Here is a 17,481-nt window from a genome sequence, read left to right as displayed (position 1 = left end):
TCTTTCAACCAGCAGAAAGCTGCCGATTCATAGTACAGTCTTAAGTCCGGCAGGGCAAACCCCCCTCTTTCTTTTGCATCAGTAAGTATCTTAAATTTTATTCTGGGCTTTTTGCCCTGCCAGACAAATTTAGATATATCTTTCTGCCACTTCTTGAAACAGTCTGGTTTATCCACAATTTGTAATGTCTGAAACAAAAATAACATTCTAGGCAATACATTCATTTTAATCACTGCGATTCGGCCTAACAAGGAAAGCTTCAAGTTCGACCATATTTCTAGATCTTTCTTTACCTCTGTCCAACATTTGTCATAATTGTCTTTAAATAAATTCACATTTTTAGATGTCATGTTAATCCCCAAATATTTTACTTTCTTTGCCACCATTAACCCAGTTTCATTTTGAAAACTCTCTCTTTCAACATTTGTTAGATTTTTCTCCAAAACTTTAGTTTTTTGTTTGTTCAGCTTAAATCCTGCCACCTGACCAAAGACTTGGATTAACTCTAAAACTCTTTTTGTACTAGTGTCTGGCTCTTGTAAAGTCAATACTAAATCATCTGCAAATGCCTTCAGTTTATAATGTTTAGCTCCGACCTGAACTCCTTTTACCAGCTGGTCCCCCCTGATCATATTCAACAAAACCTCCAGGACTGATATAAAAAGTAATGGGGATATTGGGCACCCCTGCCGTGTCCCTTTTTCTATAGAAAGTTCATCAGTAACCACATTATTTACAATTAACTTTGCCTTTTGTTCAGAATATATTGCACCTATACCATTTTCAAACCTTTGGCCTACCCCCATCCTGTGGAGATTCTTCTTCATGAAGTTCCAAGAAATATTATCAAAGGCTTTCTCCGCATCCACAAAAATTAAAACTGCCTTTGTATTAATATTTACAGTCAACAGTTCCATAATGTCAATTATATTCCTTACATTCTCTGATAAATGTCTTCCTGGGAGAAAGCCTGCCTGATCCTTATGAATCTCCTCCACCAACACCTTCTTCAGTCTTTTTGCTAAAATGTCAGCAAATATTTTGTAATCCACATTAAGTAATGATATAGGGCGGTAGTTCTTGATCTGAGTTTTTTCAGTTTCAGTCTTTGGTATAAGTGTAATAAAAGCTTCTTTCCACGATTCAGGTGCCTTTTTCCCCTCTAATATTTCATTACAAACCTCCTTAAGCGGCTGTATTAACCATTCCTTCAGTGCTTTATAGTATCTGGAGGTTAGTCCGTCTGGTCCTGGAGATTTCCCTAATTGCATGTTTTGAATGGCACCCTCTATTTCTTGATCTGTTATTTTCTCATTTAGAACCAACATACTTTGTTGCGAAATTTTTTGTAATCCATATTTCTTAAGAAAGTCTTCTATATCTCCTTCGTTTTCCGGCCCTTGAGCATATAATCTTCTAAAATAGCTCTGAAAACAGTTGCTGATCTCATTTGGTTTAAAGATGTTCTTTCCATCCACCTCCAAGCTTGTAAATGTGTTCAATTTCTGTCTCTTCTTCAACTGCCATGCTAGAAGTTTCCCACATTTGTCCGCTGATTCAAATGTCCTCTGTCTCATTTGCTTAATTTTCCATTCTATCTCCTGGTTCATCAGTTCCATGTACTGCATCTGGTAAAACTTGATTTCTCTCAAAATCTCATGAGACTTTGGTTTAGACCTCAATTTCTTTTCACCTTCTTTTATTTTTTCCAAAATCTTATCTTTCTTCTCATTTTGTTTCTTCCTCTTTAAGGAATTCTGTTGTATTAGGAAACCTCGCATCACGGCCTTGCTTGCATCCCAAATCACTCTTTTCTCAACATCTGTCCTCAGATTTATCTCAAAATAATCCTTCAAAGTTTTTTGGGCCTTTTTGTAAATCTCAACATCTCTGAATAGGGTGTCATTCATTCTCCATCTGAAGGAACCTGCTGTTGTTAGTTTCATTTCCATCTTTACTGCGTTATGGTCGGAGCATGTCTTTGGGCAGATTTCCACTTTTTTTATCTTTGGAGCCATTCCACTAGTAATCCAAATTTGATCTATTCTTGTCCATGTCATCTGAGCCTCTGAAAAGAAAGTTCCCTCTCTCTCAAGAGGGTTTCTTGTTCTCCAGATGTCAATCAAGTCCATATTTTTGGTCATTTCAAAGAAAGTCTTAGGTAGTCTCCCATCCTTGGAGACCGCCTGTCTTTGTGCTTTGTCCATATTTGTAGAAACCACGCCATTCATATCTCCTAATAAGATCACCTTATAATCCAAATAGTCCATTAATGTCTCATGCAATTTCTTATAAAATTCTGCCTTCCCTTCATTTGGTGCATAAATGCCAACTGTCAAAAAATTTTTTCCTTGGATTTGTATCTCAATTGCCAAAATTCTTCCATGCTCATCTTTAAAAATCAATTTTGGGGCCAATCTCTCCTTTGCATAAATCACCACTCCTCTTTTCTTAACTTTATCTGATGAGATAAATTCCTGTCCTAATCTTTTATTTATAAGCAATCTTCTATGTGCCCTTGTCACATGGGTTTCTTGTAAACAAATTAAATCCAATTGTTCTCTTTTCAAAATGTGGAAAACCTCATGTCTTTTTCTGGGAAGGTTCAGTCCATTGCAGTTCCAGGTTAAAAATTGCAGAGACATAATTAATTAATTACCTCCAGTTGCTCCCTGCAACTTAAGTCCAAATGTCAGGTTTCCAAGATCTGTTTCAGAAGTCAATTCTAACACACCTTTCACCAGGTCCTCCTCGTTTCTATCAAGGAATTGTTCTTTATCTTGCACTGTTTTGCCACCACTTTATTTCTCGCTGCCACCACCCAGGCCCTACCTCGGACAATATTGAGTCCAGTCAGGGTTAAATTGGAACATAAACTTCTGTTTATTTATTGCAGTTTAACAAGTGTGTGGTTACATAAAAGGTATCGGTCAATTACAATCATGGGGTGCCTATCCAGACCTATAACTTCTGCTACCTGCTCTCACTTACTAAACCACCTCTCAGATTTTACTTGTCTTCCTAGCCCCTAACTGTTCCTGACTCAGCTTATTTCGCTACACTAACTCAACCTACCCACAGACTCTATCCCAATTCACTCCCACTCCAACCAACCACCCAACTCCCAACGAACTCCTCCCTTCGCTCCTCCCAAAGCTGGTTTTATAGTCCCTCTGACTCCACCCCCTGGGTTCTGATTGGGTAACCTGTTTAACTATTTCACCTCCAGCACTCTCATATGTTAATGTCACACCCTGTTATGAGAAAAAAACTGCTCCTTTTCCCTTATGGGGTATCCAAGAGCCCGTAAAGAGTCCTTAAGTGTGTTCTCTATCGGTAGGAGAAAATAACAGAGGCCAACCAGAGCATATTGAGAAGCAAAGCGGTTAGTAAGCCTGATCTTTATTAAACTGTTGCAACAGGGTCCTCACTCAACCTACGCAGGGAGGGAAGAGGAACCCAGAACAATGGTGTGCAAGCCCACCCTGTAGCTCAAGACCACCCCCCAAAACATCATACATACATCACAGAAGGGGGTTGTCTACAGCAGAAATACATCACAGGAGGTGAAGCAGCAGAAATCCTGTTTGCCAGGCTATCTGAGAATGGTCATTGATTGCATTACCTGGGCAGCCTGGCCATTTTTTGGTGATAGTTGGGACGTTGGTGGCGCTGTGGGTTAAACCACAGAGCCTAGGACTTGCCGATCAGAAGATTGGCGGTTCAAATCCCCACAATGGGGTGAGCTCCCATTGCTCGGTCCCTGCTCCTGCCAACCTAGCAGTTCGAAAGCACGTCAAAGTGCAAGTAGATAAACAGCGGGACTCCAGCGGGAAGGTAAATGGCGTTTCCGTGCGCTGCTCTGGTTCGTCAGAAGCAGCTTAGTCATGCTGGCCACACGACTCAGAAGCTGTACGCCGGCTCCCTCGGCCAATAAAGCGAGATGAGCTCTGCAACCCCAGAGTCGGCCACGACTGGACCTAATGGTCAGGGGTGCCTTTACCTTTATCTATGCATCAGGTGTCCTGATTCACAGCACACAGAATTCACGCCTGCAATGGGGGTCACCAACGTGCATGGCTTTTAAAGTGAAGATTAGGCACATTTGTGGAGGATAAGGCTTGGGACAGAGGCAAGCAAACACAAGAGAGTTTTCTTTGCATTATTCTACACATTTTAAATAATTCCCCGCTGAAACATAAAACCATATTTCTTCTGGGTCTGGAGCTATAAAATGTTAAGTGCTTTTCTGGGAGAAATAATAAGGCCAGATCTCACGAGTCTTGACAGGGACCCATATTGTGGAAATATTTAAAGAGTAGCTGGAAGGGTAACTCTAGTGGAATTTCATTTTGATGGAATCTGACGTAAACACCCGGCAAAGGGCACCCGGTTAAGAGGAGATGTAAAGAAAAGAAGGGGGAGAAAGACACACACACACACACACACACACACACACACACACACAACTGTATGCAACCAGTTTGCAAAGGGGACGCTAACGAAAACAAACGCAGGCAGGTTCCAGGGATAATTAGAAGAGAAAAGCAAATATTGAATGCCGAACAAGAGATTCTCTTGGCTAAATAAAATACAGGCTCTTCAGATCTATTATTAATAGACAGAAGATGAAAGCAAAAAAATAAATATAAATAAATAAATCAACCCAGATAAAAAATAATAATCCAGGAGGGGTCTGAATGTTTGAATTTAAGGAGTGGGCAGATTTGCCGCTCCCTTTGAAGAGTCTGAAAGAAGGCATTAAAAGGGCCTTTAGGAAAGGGAATGAGTTTGGTTTTAATGGGACAGGTGGCTGTTAATGGTGGGAGGACTTTTTGTGTGGACTGGGGGCCACATATCTGTCCAGGCAACCTTCCAGGGGCCACATGGGGGCTGGCCCAGAGGAAAAAGTTCGCAAAGCAATTAATGTAACTTTTGCCTTTGTGCAGTAGTCTAGTTTCTGTACGCAGTCATTCTCCCTCCTCCATACAGGCAGGCAAGAGGCGTGAGCAGAGTTCAAAGGCACATTCTAGCCAGTCGAAAGCATACAATGATGATGCATATCTGAGGAGGAATGTGGCCAAATGGAGAGGCCTCAGGGGCCATATTTGGCTGCTGGGCCCAAGGTTCATCATATAATGGAAGGGGGAGACTAGGACAGTCCACTTCCTTGCACAACGGCCTTGCAAAGTAGGCCAGTTGCAACCCCCGTGGCTGCCATAAGCTCATCGGAGATTATTTGATAGTTTATGAGCAGCGGACAGGGATTGCAATGTCCCATTTTGTCGCTTGAAGTGAAAGCCCCTCTGTCGCTGGCACTGCAACCATGCCACCTGCCTCCACCGGCGTCCCCACTGCGCCACTTCCACCTCCAATTTCCAGTGAGATCTCACTGAGATCTTTCGAGATCTCTCACCCTCCATGAGATCTCACTGCTGCCTGAGATGGCTGCTTCACCCTACATCACGGCTGGGCCAGCCCTGGCAGCCCGAATATTAATTGCTTCCAAATATACTGTCTCCCTGAGAATGGCCAACTAAAACAGAGAATGGAGCTAAATTAGAGAGACTGGCAGCAGACTTGATAAGAAGTTGAGGCAAAATAGTACTGTTATAGGAATTCTGAGGTCTCAAATAGAGAATAAATGTTGATAATTGCACAAGGCAAACAGATATACATAAGTATATAAGCTACATGTCTAAAATAGTACGGGAGAGCAATCCCAAAGCCACCTTGACTCTCCTAAAGACTTTCAACATTTCCTCTGCCTCCTTAGTCCTCCTTGCCTGAGAACAGATAGGCAGATAGCAGTCGGGGATGTTCCTGAACGGATTCCTCTCCTATATCTATGAACCTCCTTTGTATTAATTATCATTGTTTGCCCAGATGTTGTGTACTGAGGGACATTTGACAGGCACCCGAAATTTCTTATCAAATGCTAATTTTTTGTGTAAACTGTGTCTGGAACTGTGTAAAAGGTAAAGGTAAAGGTACCCCTGCCCGTACGGGCCAGTCTTGACAGACTCTGGGGTTGTGCGCCCATCTCACTTAAGAGGCCAGGGGCCAGCGCTGTCCGGAGACACTTCCGGGTCACGTGGCCAGCGTGACAAAGCTGCATCTGGCGAGCCAGAGCCGCACACAGAAACGCCGTTTACCTTCCCGCTGGTAAGCGGTCCCTATTTATCTACTTGCACCCGGAGGTGCTTTTGAACTGCTAGGTTGGCAGGCGCTGGGACCGAGCAGCGGGAGCGCACCCCGCCGCAGGGATTCGAACCGCCGACCTTTCGATCGGCAAGTCCTAGGCGCTGAGGCTTTAACCCACAGCGCCACCTGCGTCCCTTATCTGGAACTGTGTAAAACTTGCTAAATCCTCAGGAACATCACACCTTGGCCTGCCTGAGCCACAGTAGCCCCACTTTATGTGTGATGTAATTTCTGACTCTTTGTAGAGGGGATGTGCGTCTTCTCCACGCCAAAATGCAAACCCTTAAAAGAGACGTTTCTTATTGGTTCTGGGTCTCTCTTGCCTCCTTGTAAGGAGGGGAGGGAGGCAAGAGAAAAATAAAGATCTCCCTTGCATTCACTGCCTCCTGCCTCCATCCATTCATCTCTGAGCGATCATGGACTTAGGGGGACTCAGCCCCTTGGGGAGTTGGGCAGCAAAAGCCAACCACCCCTATTTTTCTATACAGTGGTACCTCTGGTTACCTACTTAATTCGTTCTGGAGGTCCATACTTAACCTGAAACTGTTCTTAACCTGAAGCACCACTTTAGCTAATGGAGCCTCCCGCTGCTGCTGTGCTGCCACCGCATGATTTCTGTTCTCAGTCTGAAGCAAAGTTCTTAACCTGAGGTAATATTTCTGGGTTAGCAGAGTCTGTAACCTGAAGCTTATATAACCTGAAGCATATGTAACCTGAGATAACACTTGGAAAAAGACTATTTGAGCAGATTCTCTCCCCTACCCCCGATTTCATATATAAATAAAATCAATTACCTACGACCCAGTCCTTCTTTCTACACAATTAGGGCCCCAAATGAGACATTTTTCAGACATGGGCTCTCTCTCCTGTCCCCCAACACATCCCTGCTTAGATCATTTCACATTAGGAGTGTGTGTGTGTGTGTGTTTGTTTGTTTGTTTGTTTGTTTGTTTGTGTGTATTTCACTCTGCCTCCCGTTCTGGAAGTCTGGTGATTTGAAACAGATCAATCGCAATAGAATTGTTCTATATTTTTACAAGCTAGCCTTTAGCCCTGGATGCTGGCCTTAAATTACTTGGATCATTCTGACATACCCTCCAACGTTTCTCCAATGAAAATACGGACGTCCCATTCCATCATGATAATTTTTCTATTTATACCCCACACATCTTACTGGGTTGCCCCAGCCGCTCTGGGCAGCTTCCAACATATATAAAAACATAATAAAACATTAAACTTTTTTTTTTTAAAGTTCCCTATACAGGATTGCCTTCAGACGGCTTGGGGGACAGATAACTCCATACCCTCCAACATTTCTCCAATGAAAACAGGGACATCCTAAGGAAATGTGGGACATTCCGGAATCAAATCAGAAACCAGGACGGCTTCTCTGAATCGGGGACCTCCCTGGGAAATAGGGAGACTTGGAGGGTCTGTTGTGACAACTCCCCACCCACACAATGCCGGTTGGTTCATCCCTGACGATTTCTGATAGTGTGCAATGAAGTTGGACCTGACTTTATCCTCTGAGAAACAACTTGAGGGATCACTCTCCCCAAAGCACGATGCATGGAGATTAATCACTGTGCATTCTTGGTCGCAATCCATCAAGTCCTTAATTGATGCCTCGCTGTTCTTTCTCCAGCCCACTTTGAATTCCTCTGGGGAGCTGCATTAACATGCTTCACTGAACCCGAGACACCATAGATATATAAAGAACCACCCTCCATTTGGTCATCCCACCAAAATGAAGAGGGACAGTACAATTATGTGGCTGGTTGGTTCTTTACGATCAGGGGGAGGCTGTAGCTCAGTGGCAAAAGATCTGCTTTGCAGTCACAGAATCATGGAATTTGAAAAGGACCAAAGGGTCCTCTAGTCCAGTGTTTCCCAACCTTGTGCCTCCAGCTGTTTTTGAACTACAACTCCCATCATCCCTGACTAGCAAGACCAGTGGCAAGGGATGATGGGAATTGTAGTCCAAAAACAGCTGGAGGCACAAGGTTGGGAAACACTGCTCTAGTCCATGGGTAGGCAAACTAAGGCCTGGGGGCCAGATCCAGCCCAATCGCCTTCTGAATCCAGCCCGTGGACGGTCAGGGAATCAGCGTGTTTTTACATGAGTAGAATGTGTCCTTTCCACGTTTAGGTAAAGGTAAAGGTACCCCTGCCCGTACGGGCCAGTCTTGACAGACTCTGGGGTTGTGCGCCCATCTCACTCAAGAGGCCAGGGGCCAGCGCTGTCCGGAGACACTTCCGGGTCACGTGGCCAGCGTGACATCGCTGCTCTGGCCAGAGCCAGAGCCAGAGCCAGAGCCAGAGCCAGAGCCGCACACGGAAACGCCGTTTACCTTCCCGCTGGTAAGCGGTCCCTATTTATCTACTTGCACCCGGAGGTGCTTTCGAACTGCTAGGTTGGCAGGCGCTGGGACCGAGCAGCGGGAGCGCACCCCGCCGCAGGGATTCGAACCGCCGACCTTTCGATCGGCAAGCCCTAGGCGCTGAGGCTTTAACCCACAGCGCCACCTGCTTCCACCTAAACATTAGGAAGAACTTCCTGACAGTAACAGCTGTTCGACAGTGGAATTTGCTGCCAAGGAGTGTGGTGGAGTCTCCTTCTTTGGAGGTCTTTAAGCAGAGGCTTGACAACCATATGTCAGGAGTGCTCTGATGGTGTTTCCTGCTTGGCAGGGGGTTGGACTCGATGGCCCTTGTGGTCTCTTCCAACTCTATGATTCTATGATTCTATTTCAAATGCATCTCTGGGTTATTTGTGGGGCATAGGAATTCGTTCATTTCCCTCCCCCAATAATATAGTCCAGCCCCCCACAAGCTCTGAGGGACAGTGGACCGGCCCCCTGCTGAAAAAGTTTGCTGACGCCTGCTCTAGTCCAAACCCCCTGCAATGCAAGAATCTCAACTAAAGCATCCATGACAGAAGGCCACCCAACTGCTGCTTAAAAACCATCAATGAAGGAGAGTCCACAACTGCCTGAGGGAGTCTGTTTCATAGTCAAACAGCTCTTATCCTCAGAAAGTTCTTCCTGGTGTCAGAAAATCCCAGGTTCAATTCCTGGCACCTCCAGGTAGGGCTGGGAATGTCCCCTGCCTAAAATCACGGGGAGCTGCTGCCGGTCGGTGTATAATAATAATAATAATAATAATAATAATAATAATAATATATTTATACCCCACGCATCTGGCTGGGTTTTCCCAGCCACTCTGGGCGGCTCCCAACAGAATTAAAAGCACAATAAAGCATCAAACATTTAAAGCTTCCCGATACAGGGCTGTCTTCAGATGTCTTATAAAAGTCAGGTAGTTGTTTATTTCCTTGACATCTGGTGGAAGGGTGTTCCACAGGGCAGGTGCCACCACCGAGAAGGCCCTCTGCCTGGTTCCCTGTAACTTCGCTTCTCACAGCGAGGGAACTGCCAGAAGGCCATCGGAGGAAGACCTCAGTGTCTGGGCAGAGCGATGGGGGTGAAGATGCTCCCAGGGGCGGAGCAAGGTGGGTGCTGTCCGCTCCGGGTGCGACCTCCGAGGGTGGTGACAAAATGTTGTGCGGCACTGAACATCTGTGAGAGAGAGTCTGTGAGAGAATCTGTGAGAGAGACACTTCCCCTCAGCTGTAGAGCTGTAGAGCTGCAGGCAGCCTCCTTGTCACAAGGCACGTGATCTCCATTAAAAAGAAGCTCAACAACTCTGGCTCCCCTCAAAAGTATGCAATACAGTGGTACCTCGGGTTAAGCACTTCATTCGTTCCGGAGGTCCGTTCTTCACCTGAAACTGTTCTTAACCTGAAGCACCGCTTTAGCTAATGGGGCCTCCTGCTGCTGCGCCGCCGGAGCACGATTTCTGTTCTCATCCTGAAGCAAAGTTCTTAACCCGAGGTACTATTTCTGGGTTAGCAGAGTCTGTAACCTGAAGCGTATGTAACCCGAAGCGTATGTAACCCGAGGTACCACTGTAAAGTCAAACCAGTTTTGCAGGCAATATTTCCCCCCCCCCCAATGTGACAAGAAATTTTCTACACCAGGTACCACCCAACTTTGCTTTGCCACTGGATGCTCTGTCAGGTATACTGGGCTGAGGCTGTAGCCAGCCCCGAACTAGAAAGACCAATGGCCTGACTCAGTATAAGACAGTTTCTTTTTAAGGGAAGGCTCATAGCTCAGGGACAGAGCTTCTGATTTGCAGGAAGAAGGTCCCAGGTTCCTGCAACAACAGCAGCAAGGATACTTATCGCTAAGCACTGGAAAACCCAAGATCTACCCACACTGGAAGAGTGGCAGATGCAGCTGATAGACTATATGGAACTAGCCGAGATGACCGGCAGAATCCGAGACCTGGGAGAAGAGAAAGTTGAAGAAGACTGGAAGAAACTTAAGATTTATTTAAAAAAGCATTGTAATTTGGTTGAATGTTAAGAAGGATGCTAGATCATAAATAATTGAGCACCACTAAACTAGATGGAATTAGGATGACAGGTGAGATTGAGGAAAAAACATAAACCTTTGGGAGAAATATTAGATTATATTTTAAATGAATGGGATACAAGAACGTAAACAAGATGATAAATTGCGGGTAAGAATTGACAATGATGCAAGTGGGAGCGGGAGATGTGAGGGAGTCCAATGAAGCTAAGAAAATATGTTATGATATATGTTTCATTGTTTTTTATTTCTGCATTTATGTTTAAAAATTTTAATTATATATATATATATATATATATATATATATATATATATATATATAAAAGAAGGTCCCAGGTTCCATCCCCGGCATGGGCTGAGAGACACCCGAGGAAATGAGGCACAGAACCTTTTAAAATCCAAGCATCAGATCAAGGGAGCTCTCTACTAAAGGTAAAGGGGCCCCTGACCATTAGGTCCAGTTGTGGCTGACTCTGGGGTTGCAGCGCTCATCTCGCTTTATTGGCCAAGGGAGCTGGTGTACAGCTTCCGGGTCATGTGGCCAGCATGACTAAGCCGCTTCTGGCGAACCAGAGCAGCGCACGGAAACGCCGTTTACCTTCCCTCCGGAGTGGTACCTATTTATCTACTTGCACTTTGATGTGCTTTCGAACTGCTAGGTTGACAGGAGCAGGGACCGAGCAACAGGAGCTCACCCCGTCGCGGGGATTCGAACCACCGACCTTCTGATCGGCAAGTCCTAGGCTCTCTGGTTTAACCCACAGCACCACCTGCATCCTATTAGCTCTCTTCTAGAGGTCCCTTTTCATATTCACTTCTCTCTCTGCTTCTCCTTTCTCTTACTGCTGCAGGCCCCAAGAGGAAAGGAGCAGGTATGGTTTGGCATGCTGGCTTGGGGGAGGTTTGGACATTACAAGCGGAGAAAGGCGCATGACTGAAGATTTGGGGGGGGGGGATTAAGGAGACTGTGTGTGTGTGTGTGTGTGTGTGTGTGTGTGTGTGTGTAATGAATGGCCTATGACAATATTCTGGCCGAAAACTTAACGGTCCAGTCAAGTGCTCTGAAACAAAGCTACAAGATTCCTGACTGGGGTTTCATTTAGAACCCATAGGACCTCTTTTGTAAAACAGCCGAACTGGTTGCTTCTGAGCCAGATTCCAGGCATATCCTGCAAAATTCCTGGGCGGGGGGAAATGGGACACCCCATTTTTTATTGCGAGGGAATGATGGCTATTTTGGTTGCTGTGACCTCACGCGATTTCGCAGCAGAATATCTCCCAGAAATCAATGCCCTTTTCTGCACCTTTCCCAGCTCTATGATCCTTTGGTTTGTTTCGTTGGAGAATGCATGTCTTGTCCACCCCGCTTCCATCGGATATGCAGGTCCTGGTTCTTGGCTGGTTCTTCCCTTCCGATCAGCTTACACGTTTTCTTTCTTCATCCCTCCCATGCCCTCTAATCCAGGTACCTGGTGCTACGATTCACAAGATCCTAAATGTGGTAAGTACTTGAAATGAGGTTTTCAGTTTTTCTCTGCACTTCCATTTCTTCCCCAAAGAGCCATGGGAAATATAGTCTTGAAAATCTTTAATAAATATTATTAAAAAAAAATATATAGTCTGTTAAGGGGGCTGCAAAGCATAGCTCTGCACAGGGCAAATGACAGTCCCTGGGTTTCTGGGATAGAAGTCACGTGCATCAAAAGTGTTTTAAATGCATGGGGTGTCTGGGACCTAAGACAGTTTCCCCTCAACCTGGGGCCCCAAAAGATGTTTTGGACCACAACTCCCATCAGCCCCAGCTATGTCCTCCAGGCCTCTTGGTCTAGCTTGGAGCTTTCCAAACTTTCCGTGTTGGTGACACACTTTTTCGACATGCATCATTTTGCGACACAGTAATTCACTTTTGCATCATTTCATAAAACTTAATAATTCAGTTTTACTAGCAAACTGGAGGTTAAAAGAATCCCTTTCCATGGATTGTAATTGAAAACTCATAAAAATTACACACACACAAACACACACACACAAACCTTGGTTCTCAGATGGCTTAGTTGATGAACAAATCAGAACCCAAACGCCTCAAACCTGGAAGTACTGTAAGTGTTCTGGTTCGAAAATGTTTTTCAGAAGCCAAATGTCCAGTGCGGTTGTAGGCTATTGTTTCTGGGGCACCAGCACCAATCGGAAGCCGTGCCTTGGTATTTGAACATTTTTGGAAGTCGAACGGACTTCTGGAATGGATTACGTTCGAGAACCAAGGTACCACTGTATACAGTCACACCTTGGAAGTCGAACGGAATCCATTCCAAAAGTCCAAATCACGGCTTCTGACTGGCTGCAGGAACCTTCCAGGATGCTCCCAGAGGCTCCAAGCTGGTTGGCTAGTAAATTATAAAGACAAGGAAAAGTTTCTTACTGTCCTTTCTTTATTTCAATCTTTACAGAGAGAGGCTATAGAACCCAGCCCCTTGAATAATGGCGTTGTCCCGAGTGAACCTCCACCCTCCATCTCTCCCACTTCCTCATTCGTCACTTCTATGGGTGCTTCTATGTGCCCTCTCTCTTTGAGCTCTTTGCTCTCCTACTTTTAAGGCTCACCGGGTTCTGGGAGATGGAGGGTCTGGGATGCTTTCTAAAGACATTGTGTCAGCCAGCTGCCATTCCGCTTCTGCCTCCTCCTCTTCCATGATTTCCCAACTTTCCCCCTCATCTGCCTCTGAGCTGTGACCTCCCTCAAACTCCTGTTGTCAATCTATACTGTCTTCCTCTTCCTCTTCCCTGGAGGGGTCAGGATGGGGAGGGGGTCTCCACCATTCCTCCTCCTCTGCCCAGTCCCTGACATTATCTCTCAGAACAACTGAAGAATCATAGATGGGTCTTATGTGGCAGAAAGACGTGGGTGCAAATGGTGTCCAGTCCAGAGCTTTTTTCAGCAGGAATTCACTGGAACTCAGTTCTGGCACCTCTCAGGTGGGCGCCATTGCCATTCCCTTGGTGAGTTCTGGCACCCCTTTTTCTAGAAAAATAAGACTGGTCCAGCCTACCTAAGGGTTTCAGGCAAAAGGTGCTACCTAAATATGATGCGGATTGAACCCGAGTCCTTCTGCATGCAAGATAGATGTGCAGCACTGAGCTACATTCCTTCTCATAACAGTCCTCTGTAAAGTAGGGATGCTGTGCACTCACAATATATGTATATATTCTGCCCCTGAGCTGTAACCAATCCAGGGATGTCTTGAGAGAAGGTGGATATAAATAGGAATTTGGAATGGAATTGCTGTTGGTCTTCAGAGGCGATAATGCACACCAAAATAGCTCGTTTATCCTGTCAGACTAAAGATAGGTCCGGCGAGGAAACCCTGCTGAATTATAAATAAGAAAAAGCCCTGCTTTTGTGATTATTAATGAAGGTCAGCTCAGCCAGAGGGCATCTCCCGTTGGCGGCAGGAGGCGAGGAAGGAAGAACAAAGAGACTAATGAGCGTGTTGGCTGAGACATCTGCGTAGCAGAGGTTTGCTGGCAGAGGTGTTGATTTTAATCAATACAAATAGCCTCCATTTAACTCAGGTGCAGGGGAAAGCCGTTTCCAATTCGAGGACTGCATTCCCTTCTGGGAAACGTTCCAGGAGCCGCAGGCCAGTGCTAAGTGGTGGGACCAGGGGAAGAAGAGCAACGGATGAGACTCTTATCTTCGGTCCAGCCATGCAGGAGCGGTCCACCCTTGAGGGGAGGTCAGGTGACCGCCTTGGGTGGCAGGATTCCAGGGGGAAACAGACGTGGACTCCAAGGAATGCATCACCTGCTGCCACTGCCACAGCCGCAGTGTGCTGACGTCACCTGCACATGCTGTGGGGCGTGCTGATGTGCCATGCGGATGCCCCACGGCTTGACCGCATAATGCAAGCACACCCTGTGGTGTGTGTGCATGGCTGCTGCAGAACCTGGGGGGGTGGGGTGGCCAGCCCTTTGATTTGAAATTTTTGGGGAGCCCAGGCCCCCTGGCCTCCACTACTCAGCGCCCCTGAACAATGGTGTCACAAGTACTCAGCCAGCTGCCCCATTATGTTCATCACGGTCAGGATGCTGTCAGTGGCTGCCGGCTGGATGCCCAGGGAAGTATAAGACAAGGAAAAGTTTCTTATTGTCCTTTTTTATTTCAGTCTTTACAGAGAGAGGCTATAGAACCCAGTCTCTTGGATAATGGCATTGTTCCGAGTGAATCTCCACCCTCCGTCTCTCCCACTTTCTCATTCATCTCCTCTACGGGTGCGGCTACGTTCCCTCTGTCTTTGAGCTCTTTGCTCTCCTACTTTTAAGGCTCGCCAGGTTCTGGGAGATGGAGGGTCTGGGATGCTTTCTAATGACAAGGTGTCAGCCGGGTGTTGTTCTGGCTCTCCCATTATTTCCCAACTTTCCCCCTCATCTGCCTCTGAGCTGTGACCTCCCTCAAACCCCTGTTGTCAATCTATACTGCCTTCCTCTTCCTCCCCCCTCGAAGGGTCACGGTGGGGAGGGGGTCTCCACCATTCCTCCTCTGCCCAGTCCCTGACAATCACATTCTGCACCAGGCCCAGGGATAGCCCCACATAGAGTCCATTGCAGTCATCCAGCCTTGAGGTTACCAATGAATGGGCTACTGGAGAGCCAGTGAGGTGTAGTGGTTAAGAGCGATAGACTCGTAATCTGGTGAACTGGGTTTGCGTCTCCGCTCCTCCACATGCAGCTGTTGGGTGACTTTGGGCCAGTCACACTTCTTTGAAGTCTCTCAGCCCCACTCACCTCACAGAGTGTTTGTTGTGGGGGAGGAAGGGAAAGGAGAATGTTAGCCGCTTTGAGACTCCTTTGGGTAGTGATAAAGCGGGATATCAAATCGAAACTCTTCTTCTTCTTCTTCTTCTTCTTCTTCTTCTTCTTCTTCTTCTTCTTCTTTGATCAAGTTGTCCCCGGAAGGCCAAAAGTTTCCCTCACCTTCCTTCTGACAAGAAACTTTGCTTCTCCACCCTTTGTAGAGTAAGGATTTCATCTGCCTTTGGGCCCATCTCTTCCTTTCTACCTCACTCTTCCCTTCTCCTTAGGTCCTTTGCACTGGAAGGACATCATGATAACCTGTGGGGGAGAGAACCAGTCGCCCATTAACATCGACAGGAGGAAAACTCAACGAGACAGGAACCTTGACGAGATCTTGTTTGAAGGCTACGACCAGGCGCCTCCTGGCAGGTGGAGACTGATAAACGATGGACACTCAGGTGGGCATGGAGAGGACACAGCTTCTTCTGGAGATGTTTTCCAAGTTCACATTCACACCATACATTTAAAGCACGATGAGAACACGTTCAACAGTCATGGCTTCCCCCAAAGAATTCTGGGAGCTGTAGCTTGTTATGGGTGCTGAGAGTTGTTAGGAGATACCTAATTCCCTCCCAGAGCTACAATTCACAGAGTGGTTCAACTATCAATCCCACTTCTCTGGGAACTCTGGGAACTGAGGGGAAAAGAAGGTCTCTTAACAACTTTCAGCACACTTATTGAATCACAGCTCCCAGAATTCTTTGGGCAAAGCCATGACTGTTTAACGTGGCATCACAGTGATTTAAAGGTCTGGTGTGAATGTGGGCCAAGTGTTTTCTATATAGTACTCATTTTTGCATCCTTAAGATATCAATGACGTCCCTTCTTCTCTTTCCATGGTTCATTTTACATATCATAAATCCCTGCAAATTTTACAGAAACTATACTATTTAGTATTCCATTATTACATCCATCAAAACTTATTTACACTGTTGAATTTATTTTAATGCTGCCAACATTTTTAAGTGTACACAATTTCCCCCATATATTCAATAAACATTTTCCAATCTTCTCTAAACGTATGTTCTTCTTGTTCTCCTATTCTATATGTTAAGTCTCAACTTGAGTTGCCATTCTTCTTTGGTTGGAACCTCGCTCGCTTTCCATTTTTGGGCTAACAAAGCACGGGCTGCAGTAATGGCATACATAAATAACCTTGGGCCAAGTGTTTTCTAATGCAGGTTTAGAGAACCTTTCTAAGGTCTTGTGTTGCATTAGTGTAGTACTGTCTGTCTCTGAACTCTCTCTTTTTGACCGGGCCTCCTTGCCAGTTGTCATGAACCTAGATGGAGCATCTGCTGCAGATCAAATTAACATCACCAAAGGAGGACTTCAGGACACGTACCGGGCCTTGAATTTCCACTTCCACTGGGGGAACCTCAGTCGAAATGGCTCAGAGCACACCGTTGATGGTCAGCAGTACCCAATGGAGGTACATTGAGCTTCCCAACTTTGATTTTCTTAGCAATGTCATGCGGCATTGAAAAGGCCCCACCTAGAATAGTCATAACCCACGTTCACACTATACATTAAAATCACTAGGATACTATTTTCAATAGTCATGGCTTTCACCAGATAATTCTGGGAGATGAGGTTCATTAAGTGCACTGAGAGTTGTTAGGAGAGACCCCTGTTCCTCTCACAGATCGACAGTTCTCAGACTGGTTTAACAATCCCTCCCTCTTCCCAGGGTGGCGCTGTGGTCTAAACCATTGATCTCTTGGGCTTGCCAGTCAGAAGGTCAGTGAATCCCCGCGATGGGGTGAGCTCCCGTTGCTCTGTTCCAGCTCCTGCCAACCTAGCAGTGCGAAAGCACGTCAGTGCAAGTAGATAAATAGGTACTACTGTGGTGGGAAGGTAAATGGCATTTCCATGGACTCTGGCTTCCGTTGCAGTGTCCCATTGTGCCAGAAGCGGTTTAGTCCTGCTGGCCACATGACCCGGAAATCTGTCTGTGGACAAATGCCGTCTCCCTCAGCCTGAAAGTGAA

The 17,481-nt window shown here is 45.9% G+C and overlaps 1 protein-coding gene across 3 annotated transcripts in view; it reads left to right on the top strand.

Moving 5' to 3' along the window:
- The window catches only part of LOC307204911 (carbonic anhydrase 15-like), a 49,262-nt gene that overhangs the window by 20,897 nt on the left and 10,884 nt on the right, over positions 1 to 17,481 (top strand). The window contains exons 1-5 of one of the 3 annotated variants that reach the window (XM_079957055.1): positions 10,222 to 10,418; positions 10,977 to 11,072; positions 12,106 to 12,141; positions 15,719 to 15,889; positions 16,763 to 16,923. In XM_079957055.1, the coding sequence (XP_079813181.1) occupies positions 15,742 to 15,889; positions 16,763 to 16,923 (309 nt within the window). In that variant the 5' untranslated portion in view covers positions 10,222 to 10,418; positions 10,977 to 11,072; positions 12,106 to 12,141; positions 15,719 to 15,741. Of the gene's footprint in view, positions 1 to 10,221; positions 10,419 to 10,976; positions 11,073 to 11,491; positions 11,513 to 12,105; positions 12,142 to 15,718; positions 15,890 to 16,762; positions 16,924 to 17,481 lie in introns of those variants that run through there. The other 2 variants (XM_079957053.1, XM_079957054.1) reach the window with 2 other exon arrangements.

The sequence above is a fragment of the Podarcis cretensis genome, assembly GCF_951804945.1.
Source record: "Podarcis cretensis genome assembly, chromosome: 16".
Classification (NCBI taxonomy): Eukaryota; Metazoa; Chordata; class Lepidosauria; order Squamata; family Lacertidae; genus Podarcis; species Podarcis cretensis.
This window is presented reverse-complemented; position numbering and strand designations above follow the sequence as displayed.